This window comes from Malaclemys terrapin, chromosome 11 (genome assembly GCF_027887155.1).
Source record: "Malaclemys terrapin pileata isolate rMalTer1 chromosome 11, rMalTer1.hap1, whole genome shotgun sequence".
NCBI classification, from domain to species: domain Eukaryota; kingdom Metazoa; phylum Chordata; order Testudines; family Emydidae; genus Malaclemys; species Malaclemys terrapin.
Genome location: NC_071515.1, coordinates 5,982,675 through 5,996,565, shown reverse-complemented (window position 1 = coordinate 5,996,565; position 13,891 = coordinate 5,982,675). Strand labels below are relative to the sequence as shown.

The 13,891-nt window shown below is 41.8% G+C and overlaps 1 protein-coding gene across 5 annotated transcripts in view; it reads left to right on the top strand.

The window, feature by feature from the left end:
- The window catches only part of AGAP1 (ArfGAP with GTPase domain, ankyrin repeat and PH domain 1), a 661,893-nt gene that overhangs the window by 445,605 nt on the left and 202,397 nt on the right, over positions 1-13,891 (top strand). For 4 of the 5 annotated variants that reach the window (XM_054043263.1, XM_054043261.1, XM_054043260.1 and 1 more), the window contains one exon: positions 8,030-8,198. In XM_054043263.1, coding sequence (XP_053899238.1) covers positions 8,030-8,198 — 169 coding nt within the window. The remainder of the gene's footprint in view (positions 1-8,029; positions 8,199-13,891) is intronic. The other variant, XM_054043262.1, reaches the window with a different exon arrangement.

Genomic DNA, 13,891 nt, shown 5'->3' with positions numbered 1-13,891 from the left:
ACATAAACGTTACATACATTATTTGTGATAGACAAATTGTGATCTAGTGTTTACTAAATGTTAGATCGGTTCTTGCTATGATCTAGTGAGAGCAGGGGGGAGTGAGGGGCAGACACAGAATAACCTGTTCAGATTTCCATGAAAATGTGCAAACTATGAAAAATTCAATATTCTGTATGTTTGAGATCTGGTGTTCTACATTGAAAGACTCTTCCTACCCCTCTCCCTCCCCGAGCACCAATTGATCTGATTAATATTGTAGCATAGACACAGTGAATGTTTTGTTTTTTTATTCCTTTAACTTCAGGGTCTCAGTTCCCAATGTTAATAGTAAGGGAACAAGATGACCTTCTTGTTACCAAGATCCAGAAGGAGCTTTAGGTTGATCAGAGTGTTTTCCAAAACAGACTGACACACATTTTAAAATGACTAATTGTCCCCCAGTTTATTTTCTGGGGAGGTAGCTTTGTAGTACCTTTTAAGAAGTCAGAGTGTACTAAGATGTTAAAGGATGTAATGTCCATATCTCTATGTAGGAACGCATTTAGGGAAAATGTTCTTTTACTGCTGCTTGCACAGAAACTTGTGATAAACATTTTCTTATGTGGCTCATAACAGGACTGTAGGTTTTTTTCTGAGGTCTCTGCAAAGAATGGGGGAAGTGGAGTTGGAGATTGTTGTTTTTTCTCAGGTGTGCCTGTGGCCCCAAATGGAAACCAATCAAGGTGCGATTTATGTTCATTAAGTGCTTGTCAAAACTGAAAAATTTTCTAATCAACAGCAATCTAGCTGAGGCCCCCTCTATGGCTGGGAGTGTCGCCTCCGCAGTATCGGCTATTTGCCTGTTACAACTCTAGGCTAGAAATCCGCTGATGATTACATTAGGCTAAGCTGCGAAGTAAATGAACCATGTCTTATTTAGGTGCAACTAGCTTCAGTGTAGTCCTGCCCCGCAGGGCACTTTATAGCGTTTTATGGCTTTAAAATTAGTGTAGCTTCCCATTTGCTGCAGGGTGCTGCATGTTATGCCTTTGAACTCAATAAGCAAAGGGAAGGGGGCCTTTTGTTTTTCCCCCTTATTTTTTTTTCCTTTGCAGTTTAGCAATTTTGTTTTGCATCTTTTCCAGACGGCATTTTGCAATAAAAATGTCTGACTGCCATGTACACACAAAAGTACGGCTTCAGCATTTACCAGTCCACATCTCGCACCCGCTTCTGACAAAGCAGTTGTTCCTGACGATGAACAATAGCTTTGCAGGTTACCATTCATGGCTCCCTAAGTCGGTATTGTTCTCTAAAATATGCCATCTTAATCTTAGCTCCCTCTCTCCAAAAACTTCCAAGATGCCATCCTGAGATACAAACACGGGCTTCCTGTTTTAATACTTCTGGGGCATTTTTCACCTACGGATAAGGAAGTGATATACCAGCCTTAATGCAGTGAGCCTCACAAACATCTCTATATGATAGACAAGCAGGGTCTCCTATCTGCTGACCGGGCATCTAATGTACATATATCAAATATCTGGCCCAGCACCAGCAAACCAATAACTGTAGTGGGAATAGAACTCTTAACTACTTGCCCTGTGTCTTAACCAGTTTCTAGCATGGGAAATGGGAGCTGTTAGATTGTCTCAACACAAGTCACAGAATGGGAAGTGTGTGTTTTTTTTCTGGCTGTTAACACTTTGAGGACTGCAGAAATATTCATGTACCACTTAATATTTGACTGGAAAAAGCCAACACTCTACGGGTTAAATTCTGTATTTTATTATCTTAGAGTAAGTTATCAATGGGGGATAGAAAAAGGAAGGGAATGCAAGAGAGAAAATGAAAATTTGAGGGACCAATTTTTTCCAGGACTTTCTGAGAAGTGAGAGGTTAGATTAGGTTTAGGCACATTGATTTTGTGACCCACAGCAACCTTGTGATGAGTGTGTTGGTGTTGAGCATGAAAGAAGAGTGTACTCAGCCAAACAGCTACATGGTTAGGGCCCTACCAAATTCACAGCCATGAAAAATGCATCACAGACAGTGAAATCTGCCAATTGCAGGGGGGTCCGTGGTATTGCCACCCTTACTTCTGCACTGCCTTTAGAGCTGGATGAGCACAGAGCGGGGGCTTCTGGGCAGCAAAGCAGAAGTGAGGGTGGCATGGTATGGGGAGGTTGTCACTTTTGAGGGGGGGGCAGGGCTGGCCTTGCCTTATGGATGGGCGCTGTGGGCAACTGCACAGGGTGTTGTGGTTGGGGCGCCGCTGTGGTCACCCCCCCCCCCACACACACACACACAAAACCAGTCGCAGTCCCCTTTAAACCTGAGCGCCGGGCCCAGAGTCGGGGAGGGGCAGGGCTGGGAGCATTCTAGCCGGGGGCTCCTACAATGCACCAGGCTCCAGCTGCTAGTTCTGCCTGGGCAGGGATTGGACTTCCTCTTCCCCAGCATGGGCTGCTCCCAGGGCCGGGTCATAATCACCTCAGTGAACCTTGGCCAGCTGCAGGAAGCGCTGCACGTCCTGCCTGGGAGCCCAGCTCTGAAGGCAGTGCTGTCACAAGCAGCAGTGCAGAAGTAAGGGTGGCAATATTGCAACCTCCCTACAATAGTCTTGTAACCCACCCCCCCCTCCTTTTGGGTTGGGACCCCCCAGTTACAACACTCTCATTTAAATATCTGAAACTATGAAGTTTAAGATTTTTAAAATCCTATAACGATTAAATTTACCGAAATGGACCGTGAATTCGGTAGGGCCCTAATCTTGGTAAACAGTATGTGTATTCTACTGTATGAGGGGAAGGATTGTGGAGAAGGGCTGCTCCAACTATAGTCCATCCAAATGCAACCAGAGGGAGTCCTAAGAATCCCCCCCTCTGAGGCCTCCCAGGGAAAGAGCTGATATGGTTTCTACGCAAGGAGGACCACACTGCAACATTGGACCTTTCACTGTCATTTCAGAACAGTCCAGTAGCAACAGTACAAGGCGCAGTGTCTCCCAGTCCTGGTCTGCTTTGGCAGCAAGAGGCTGAGACAGACTCATTTTTGTATATTACATAAAGCAGTGCAGACTCTCCCTCTTAGGCTCCCAGGGTCTATAGCTACCTACTTAATAATTCATTCCCTTTTAAAGGTCTCACTTGCTTTGCCATACTCAAGCTCAGTCTCTGCTTCTGTAACACTGACCGACCCCGGTCGTCATCGGGCAGGATCGAACCGGGGACCTCTGGAGCTTAGTGCATGAACTTCTACCACATGAGCTAAAAGCCAACTCCCTGTTAGCTAAGGCTGTAGAGCTGACTCATTTAACTCTCTCTAAGTGGTCTCGGTGCCACGAGATGGGACAGAACACCACATCCAGGAGGCGTGTGGGTTACACTTCTTTGCTCTTTGTACAGTTATTTACATAGTATAATCAGAATGCTCGTATTTTACACCTACTTTGCACAAGTGTTGTTTAACCACAAGCAGGGGCTGCTCTAGCTTTTTTGCCGCCCCAAGCACAGCAGGCAGGCTGCCTTTGGCGGTGCGCCTGCGGGAGGTCCCCGGTCCCGCGGCTTCAGCGTACCTGCTGCCGAATCCACGGGACCGGCGGACCTCCCACAGGCATGCCGGCGAAGGCAGCCTGACTGCCGCCCTCCCGGCGACCGGCAGACTGCCCCCCGCGGCTTGCCGCCCCAGGCACGTGCTTGGAGCGCTGGTGCCTGGAGCTGCCGCTGACCACAGGGAGCAATGCACCGGAGATTAAGGCCCTCAGATAAGGTGGATTTTAAACCTGAAGTAAGTTTATGGTATTTGGTATCTACAAATTCAGTTTGCATATTTTATTATTCACTAGCTGTTAGCTTATTAGTCAGGTTGTAGAAACAAAAGTGGCTGGGTGCTTGCAGGGGTTGCTCAATGGCAGGGGTAACTGATTAAATGTGAGGTAGCCACAAACGCCTGGAGAGTGTTCTTGCATAATAAACTAGGTTTTGGAAATAGAAAAAGAGAAATGCAGCTGATAGTGTGGTAATTTATTTATTTGTATTTCCTCCACAATGTAGTGTGCTATGCATTTAAATCATATTAAAAATATAGTTCCTGTGCCAAGGAGTGTAGAGTCCAGACAGGCAACATGAGGAATGGAGGGAACATACAGCAGGAATGAGCGTGGTCCTATAATTCTGCCTTTAAAATAAACCATGTGTCTGTTTTAAGAGAGCATTGTACACTCCTCCAAACCTGGGGGAGCTATGTCCTGATTTTTTCTTATTTGAAGTGGTGCTGAAATAAAGGCATATTCTCATGTGCAGACAGTAGTGTAGAGAAGAAATTGAACTACTGTGCCCAATGTTATGTGATATGGAAGGTCATGTTTGTGGTTCCTTTCTTAAATCTTGAAAATTAAATTTGATTTTTTTTCTCTCTAGACAAGATTGTGTTTTTCCATGACATGAATAGTAGTTTTGTTGAAGAATTCTTCATAGCAGTTTTTATTCAATTTTTTGTATAAAGGATGATTCTAGTTGTCTTGGGGATGAATGTATGATAATTGGACACCTGAGTTCACTGAATTTTGTGTGTGTGAGTGATTTAAAAAACCGAAGCCCACGTGAATGTATACCAACAGTTGGGTAATGTTTTCATTGCAATTATTTGTTCCAGTCAGTAAGGAACATCCTTAAATAGCAGTATTAAATGTTCTCAAGACAAGGCCTATTTAGAAAGGCAAGTCATATCTCTCTCTTTAGTCAGTCAGTGTGTTTGCCTAAACAGCTTCCATCCATTTCATTGTTTAACTTAATTATATTTCCATTTACGGTTTTTCTGAAAAGAAAGCTGTATTATTGCATAACATGTCTTTTCACTATGGGCAATTCATTTTGAGGTGTTATCAAATAACATTTTGCTGCTTCCACAAGTATTTGTCCTTTCTATGGCAATCATGGATATTTTAGCAGTTAATTTAGTCTTATAGATAATAGTCACTTGCCTTGAGTAGTCAAATTAACACTCAGTGGCGCTATATTTGAGCAAACTGCTAACGGTGTTACCTCAGGATGAAAAGCAATGAGAATCAATATAGTGAGTGTATTTTTAGGGATTATTGATTGATTGATGTGTTCTAGGCTTAACTTCAAGTACCAGCATGCCCTACAGCTGACTAAGATGAAGTCGCCAGTTACTGATAACTGTAGGCCATTACCTATGTAGTATTTCACAAGCTCGGAGATTAAATGAACACTTTTTTAAACAATTTTTTAGATAAAGAAGTTGTGTATGTGGTAGTTATAATGTGGTAGTAACGCCTACCAAATCCTAGTAAAGTGCCTTGCATTTTCCCCACTTACAGTGCGGCTACCAGCCATTTCTGTGAGAATTGGCGACGACGCTGATTTGATTCAGTGCTGCACATTATTCCTGTAGGGATCTGTTTGGTACACTGAGGCATTAATGGCTTATCTCCCTTCCTCGAAAGGCAGCTCCACAGAAGGTGGTCGCCATGTTAAGCTGTGCTTCTGTCAGCAAGCTGAGAGCTGTCTCTCTCTGACACAACTCTCGATTGCTAGCAGGTTTCTCTCATTGCACCTCATTTGCATCTGGGACATCAATTAGCATGTTTGTTGAGGCTAATTGAATGAAACTCAATCATAGCTCTTAATTGCTTGACTATGTGAAAAGAAATCACATTAATGCAGCTAATTAAGTGTATGGCAATAGATGCAACATAATTAGGAGTGAAATGTGAAAAACAAGCGATGGCAAAGGTGTAAGAGCAGGAGTGCGGGGGGATTCAGGCACTCCGTTATCTTGTTATTGACGCATTTGGGGAGGGTTCCCTTTGCTCTGGTGCTTGTTTTTTTCACAGTGCTGAATGATGAACATGGACAACTTGAGAAGAAAAATGCAAATGGATTTGCAATTACTACTTTTTCAAGCTGTTGAGGGGCAGAAGATGGCACTTCTGGGGTGGCCCGCTGTTGAGTAGGCTCTAGGGACTTGTTAAGTGCTGTTTAAAAGTACTTGGCTTTGAATTACCCTCATGCCTTGTTAAAGGGTTTTTTCCCCTTTTTTCTCAGATCAGCATTTTCTACAACTAACATCTAGGGGAGTTATATCTGTAACATTTGCATATCAAAATCAGACTTGCTCTCTTCCTTTAACACAGCATATTCCAGATGACAGCAAGACCCTCATCTGTTCTAATCTGATCAAACCACACATCACCCTTCTGAACATGCTGCATTATTTTGTAATTGTAACTTTAATTCCTCAAGTACAGATCTAAGATGGGTGGATGCAGGGCTAGGAGCGAGTTGACATCCTAGTGGAAGGAAACTCAGTGCTTTCCTCTCTCCCTCTACGGGGAAATGTACAGGATTATTGTTATACACTCAGCACAGAATGAAAGGGTCTTTGTCATGTGCATTCAATACATCCATAGAAAGCAATAATGTAAACTGTCATTTAGTGCTTGTGGAGCTTCTATTTTGTTTGGGCACCTTTGTTTAATAGGAAAATAATAGTTACAGTATATTTATTCCCTGCTTCCCAACATTCATTTACTCTTTCTTCAGTAAGTTTATACCTCACTTTCAAACCTGATTCCTTCTCTATTTAAGGCAACTTAATCTGTGCCTGAGACATTTCCAAAACTGTGGGTTAAAGGTGATTTGTGTACTCTCCAGTTCCAGAATTTGCAGAGAACACTTTAAACTTCTCCATTAGCAAAATTTAAATGGAATACATCAGTTATTGTATGTTAAATAAAATGTGTCTATTAAAAGAGCGCATGCTGAGGTTTAGTCACTATCTGATTAGCCTCATTTTAGAGCCCATAAGCAATAAATGCTCAATTACGTTCCTCTTATTGTATTTTAATTTGTGAAGAATTGGCATTGAACAAGAAAGTTATACCAACTTGATGTTTTATAAGGGGAGTTATTCTTTTCATCTTGTACTGTATCCAGAAACTAGTGAAGGGAGGTTTTTTTATTTTTGGCTACCCCTCTGATTCTTAATTTTCAGTGTCGCTCTGCACTCTAATGCCTCCAGTGAACTGTTCCGACTCCCCCTTTATACCATGTAAATATTCACTGCATTCACAAACAACCTGAAGAAAGCCGATATAATTTCTTTATCAAATTGTATAAGTCTACTAGAAAATAAGTATTGCCCCAGTAGCAGAGTTCAGCATGTTTAAACAGAATGTGTATTTCATATTGTAAAATTTGTGTTGCTATGTCAAAGGTGAAGTGGTATTTATGGAAAATAAATAATCTACCAAATTGTAGCCATACAAGAGTTGCAGTCATTTGGACCCATAACAGGCCTATGTGCCAAACTATTTTAATCCTTCTGCCTTTAATTCAGCCTTCCTAATCCCAACATTATGGAATCAAGTACATTACTTAATGGGAAACAGCCCTGAAGAGAACATTCTCGTTATCCCAAAAATAAATGTTAACCTGGCAACTAAGAATTACAAGACTGTTTCCAAAAAAGAGAACGCTATAGGATAGTTTCAATCCATTTTATTTGCATAGTTACCTATGGAGTTGAGGAACTCAGAAATATGCAACTCTGGCTTTTGTATGAGCCGTTTTGTACCACTAGCATACTAACCACTTAATTTTTGGCCTATTCTTGAAATATCTGGTAGCTCCAGATATAGTAGCTAATCGTCTGGCTAAGTCTACATGACCATACTATTACTCTGGTCACCCCACATACTTTTAGAGAATTCTATAAAAGAATTCTCTTTGGAGAACAAATGCAAAGGCCCCTTTTTCTGGAGACTCTGTATGGGTATAAAGAAGATGAGTGTAATTTGCTGTGCTGCAGATTCCTGGTAATTGGGTGGATGTTTCTATTCAAGCCACTGACCAACCTCTTTCTGCATTAGGGTCTGTCCTCTTGGTGCATTTATGTGTTTGATAAACAAGAATTATGAAAAGCTTTGCCCACTTTTAGTCTCCACTTCTTAATATACTATTCTAACTTCTAGGTTTCTTGTACCTTTTTAATTTTTTTTTATTGGTTTGTTTCTCTGCAGGACTATATGCAGAACGTTCACGGAAAAGAAATCGACCTTTTGAGGACTACTGTGAAAGTGCCAGGAAAGAGGCCACCTCGAGCGACGTCAGCTTGTGCACCCATCTCCAGTCCCAAAACCAATGGTATGTCCAAAGACATGAGCAGTTTACACATCTCTCCTAATTCAGGTAAGAGAATAGCATGTTGAGCAAAACAAAAGGACTTATGTTCACTTCCAGTCAAATACGTTAGACTGTGTGAGTGCACACACATGTTCATACATATATACCACCTATGTGGGAAAGATGGCTATGAAATAAATTACAAATTCATGTGACAAATGACATCCATGAATGTTAAACTTTCCCTCTACTAATCCATTTCCCACAAGAGATCTCAGACCTCTGAGCACCTTTAAACTGCCACCTTTTTATTTATTTTAAAGTGCTTAGCCAGTGAAGTATTTCCTTATTTCCCTTCTAAATTACACAACGGCTCACAATGAGAAATATTCAGTCCTGTCCCAGTGCGAGGTTATTGGGTCCAAAATGTTGCATCCCTTCTGGGCTAGAAACAAGAGATGTATGCAATTGGAAAAGGGCACTTCCAATGTGCCAGTGGGATTCACAGCACCCATGTCTAACTTCTGTCTCTTCCCTCTCCATGTTATTGTCAGCTGTTTGAAGCAGGGTCAGAAGAGGAACATCTTCATTTGCAGAATCCTCCCATACACTATGCTGCAGAAAGTGAGAGAGCAGCTTCCTTTTTAAAATGTCCCATGTTCCTCCCAACCAGAAGCAGGAAACAGTGAGTGAGGGTGGATGCTTCATTTCTTAGAGAACATAAGAATAGCCATACCAAGGATCTGTCTAGCCCAATATCCTGTCTTCTGACAGGTTTCAGAGTAACAGCCGTGTTAGTCTGTATCCGCAAAAAGAAGAACAGGAGTACTTGTGGCACCTTAGAGACTAACAAATTTATTAGAGCATAAGCTTTCGTGGACTACAGCCCACTTCTTCGGATGCATATAGAATGGAACATATATTGAGGAGATATATATACACACATACAGAGAGCATAAACAGGTGGGAGTTGTCTTACCAACTCTGAGAGGCCAATTAATTAAGAGAAAAAAAACTTTTGAAGTGATAATCAAGCTAGCCCAGTACAGACAGTTTGATAAGAAGTGTGAGAGTACTTACAAGGGGAGATAGAGTCAATGTTTGTAATGGCTCAGCCATTCCCAGTCCTTATTCAAACCGGAGTTGATTGTGTCTTGTTTGCATATCAATTCTAGCTCAGCAGTCTCTCTTTGGAGTCTGTTTTTGAAGTTTTTCTGTTGTAATATAGCCACCCGCAGGTCTGTCACTGAATGACCAGACAGGTTAAAGTGTTCTCCCACTGGTTTTTGAGTATTTTGATTCCTGATGTCAGATTTGTGTCCATTAATTCTTTTGCGTAGAGACTGTCTTTAACCTGTCTGGTCATTCAGTGACAGACCTGCGGGTGGCTATATTACAACAGAAAAACTTCAAAAACAGACTCCAACGAGAGACTGCTGAGCTAGAATTGATATGCAAACTAGACACAATCAACTCCGGTTTGAATAAGGACTGGGAATGGCTGAGCCATTACAAACATTGACTCTATCTCCCCTTGTAAGTACTCTCACACTTCTTATCAAACTGTCTGTACTGGGCTAGCTTGATTATCACTTCAAAAGTTTTTTTTCTCTTAATTAATTGGCCTCTCAGAGTTGGTAAGACAACTCCCACCTGTTTATGCTCTCTGTATGTGTGTATATATATCTCCTCAATATATGTTCCATTCTATATGCATCCGAAGAAGTGGGCTGTAGTCCACGAAAGCTTATGCTCTAATAAATTTGTTAGTCTCTAAGGTGCCACAAGTACTCCTGTTCTTCTTTTTGTCTTCTGACAGTGGCCAGTGTCAGATGCTTCAGAGGGAAGGAACAGAAAAGGGCAATTTTTGAGTGATCCATCCCCTGTCATCCAGTCCCAGCTTCAGGCAGTGAGACATTTAAGAGCACCCAGAAAATGGGATTGTGTCCCTGGCCATCTTCACTAATAGCCCTGGATGGATCTGTCCGCCATTAACTTATCTAATTCTTTTTTGAACCCAGCTATAATTTTGGCCTTCATAACATCTCCAACAATGAGTACCACAGATTGACTGTACATTGTGTGAAGAAGTACTTCCTTATGTTTGTTTTAAACCTGCTCCCTATTGACTTTTTTGGGTGACCTGTGGTTTTTGAATTATGTGAAGGGATAAATAACACTTTCCTGTTCATGTTCTCCTCGCCATTCCTGATTTTATAAACCTCAATCATATCCCCCCTTCATAATCTCTTTTCTAAGGTGAACTAGTCCCAGTCTTTTTAATTTGTTCTCATATGGAAGTTGTTCCATACCTCTAATAATGTTTTTTTTTCCCTTTTGTGTACTTTTTCTAATTCTAATATATGTTTTTGGAGATGAGGCAACCAGAACTGCACACAGTATTACATAAGAACATAGGAACGGCCATGCTGGGTCAGACCAAAGATCCATCTAGCCCAGTATCCTGTTTTCTGACAGTGGCCAATGCCAGGTGCCCCAGAGGGAATGAACAGAACAGGTAATCATCAAGTGATCCATCCCATCGCCCGTTCCCAGCTTCCGGCAAACAGAGGCTAGGGACACCATCCCTCCCCATCCTGGCTAATAGGCATTGATGGACCTATCCTCCACGAACTTATCTAGTTCTTTTTTGAACCCTGTTATAGTCTTGGCTTTCACAACATGCTCTGGCAAAGTGTTCCACAGGTTGACTGTGCGTTGTGTGAAAAAATACTTCCTTTTGTGTGTTAAACCTGTTGCCTATTAATTTCATTTGGTGACCACTAATTCTTGTGTTACGAGAAGGAGTAAATAACACTTCCTTCTTTACTTTCTCCACACCAGTCATGATTTTATAGACCTTTATCTTATCCCCACTTAGTCGTCTCTTTTCCAAGCTGAAAAGTCCGTCTTATTAATCTCTCCTCATATGGAAGCCGTTCCATACCCCTAATCATTTTTGTTCCCCTTTTTCTGAACCTTTTCCAATATATCTTTTTTGAGATGTGGCACCCACATCTGCACGCAGTATTCAGGATGTGAGCATACCATGTATTTATATAGTGGCATTATGATATTTTCAGTCTTATTATCTATCCCTTTCCTGATGGTTCCTTATATTCTGTGAGCTTTTTTGACTGCCACTGCACATTGAGAGAATGTATTCAGAGAACTTTCAACAATGGTCCAAGATCTTTTTTTTTTTTTTCTTGAGTGGTAACAGATAATTTAGATCGCATCATTCTGTATTTATAGTTGGGATTGTGTTTTCCAATGTGCATTACTTTGAATTTATCAACACGGATTTTCATCTGCCATTTTGTTGCCCAGTCACCCAGTGTTGTGAGATCCCTCTGTAACTCTTTGGAGTCTGATTTGGACTTCCCTATCTTGAGTAATTTTGAATCATCTGCAAACTTTGCCACCTCACTGTTTATCCCTTTTTCCAGATCATTTATGAATATGTTGAACTGTACTGATCCCAGTACAGATCCTTGAGGGACCCCGCTATTTTAACATCTCCACTGTGAAAACTGACCATTTATTCCTACCCTTTGTTTCCTATCTTTTAACCAGTTACTGATCCATGAGGACCTTCCTTCTTACCCCATGACTACTTACTTTGCTTAAGAGCCTTTGGGTGAGGGACCTTAAGAACTTAGGAGCGGCCACATTGGGTCAGACCAATGGTTCGATCTGGCCCAGTGTCCTGTCTCTGACAGTGGCTAGTGCCAGATGCTTCAGAGGGGATGAACAGAACAGGGCAATTTTTGAGTGATCCATCTCCTGTTGACCAGTCCCAGCATCTGGCAGTCAGAGGCTTAAGGACTCCCAGAGCATGGAGTCAAAGGCTTTCTGAAAGGCCAAGTATGGTATATCCAGGGGATCACCCTTGTCTACATGTTTGTTGACACTGTCAAAGAATTATAATAATTTGGTGAATCATAATTACCCTTTACAAAAGCCATGTTTACTCTTCCCCAACAAATCGTATTCTTCTAGATGTCTTATAAGTCTCTTCTTTTCTATAGTTTCAACCAGTTGGTTGGTATTGAAGTTAGGCTTGCCAGCCTGTAATTGCCAGGATTGTTTGTGGAACCTTTAAAAAAAGTCAGCATTACATTAGTTATACGCCGGTCATCTGGTACAGAGGCTGATTTAAGCAGTAGCTTAAATATCGTAGTTAGTAGTTCTGCAGTTTCATGTTTGAGTTCCTTCACAATTCTTGGGTGAATACCATCTGATCCTGGTGACTTATTGCTGTTTAATTTATCAGTTTCTTCCAAAATCTCCTCTATTTACACCTTAAATTTGTCATCTAAAAAGAATGGCTTAGATGTGGAAATCTCCCTCATATCATCTGCGGTGAAGACTTGATGCAAAGAATTAATTTAGCTTCTCCACAATGGCCTGGTCTTCCTTGAGTGTTTCTTTAGCACCTCAATCATCCGGTGGTCCCCATTGGTCGTTTGGCAGGCTTGCTCTGTCTGATGTACTTCAACAACAGCAGCAACTTTTTTTTTTTATCAGACCCCTCTTTCCTTAGTCACCCAAACAGCCAATTTATCAAAACACTGCTGATCACTGGGAGGGTTTTTCCCCTTTATTACTGAGTTAACAATCAACTTTGATATTTGTGACCTTGAATGTAGTTAGCATAACACATTTTTCACTCACATTTGAAGGGAGTGGATGGATTGTTGCTGTTTACATTTAAAAAAATATAAATAAACCCTTTTTTATTGTATGAAGCAGTGAAGTTACTTAGTAAGCAAAAGAGGCTTTATAGTCCTGATGTGAGTGTCTTTGAGAGGCAGTTATACTGTTTTGGCATCCTCTTCAACCAATTAGAGTGAGGTATATATCCAGGTCATTCTGTATAGACATCAGTCCCTGCAAAGCATATGCTGTTCTCCAATGCGTGATCATAGAATCATAGAATACCAGGGTTGGAAGGGACCTCAGGAGGTCATCTAGTCCAACCTCCTACTCAAAACAGGACCAATCTCCAGACAGATTTTTGCCCCAGATCCCTAAATGGCCCCCTCAAGGATTGAACTCACAACCCTGGGTTTAGCAGGCCAATGCTCAAACCACTAGCTATCCCTCCCCCCAATGTTGATGTAGGAGGGGAGCCAAGCTGTAGCAAACCCTTATTAATAGGATTTGGGAAGGTTCACACTGAGAGCTGCAGGTGCATACAGCATCTTTCCCATTGTCCAACTTGGCCTATAGTTTCAATAATAGCTCTGTCCTTAACTTCACTCACCAGAGCAGAGCAGGGCCAGACTACAATTCAGTACCAAATAGGGAGTGGCGTTGAAGGAACAATTGCTCAACACAGCTTATTCCTGTCTCAGGGCAGCAGAATTTCTAGTGCCCTTTCACTGCTGCCCTGAGCAGCAGTACTTCTCACCGTGCCACTTTAACAGACATGGGGGTTGATGAGTAGAGTGGGGATATTATAGTTAGACGGGCTAGCCAATCGGCAGCATGACAAAACCAACAGCTCTGCTCTAGGGAGCCAAGGTCTGTAGGAGAAGGTTCTTATTGCTGTCTCATCCTTTGTTGGGAATTAGCAGCTCTGTCCTCCTACCATTCACTGGTGCTATTCTCACAAGACAGTTGAGGAGAGTATCAGCCCAACAAAGTTACAAACCTCTAGAAATATGTTTTCAACTTTCTCCATGAGACTCCCATGACCTGGAACTAACAAGCTGCTTCTCACTTCCTGCAAGGTAGGTGGTGGATGGATTGCT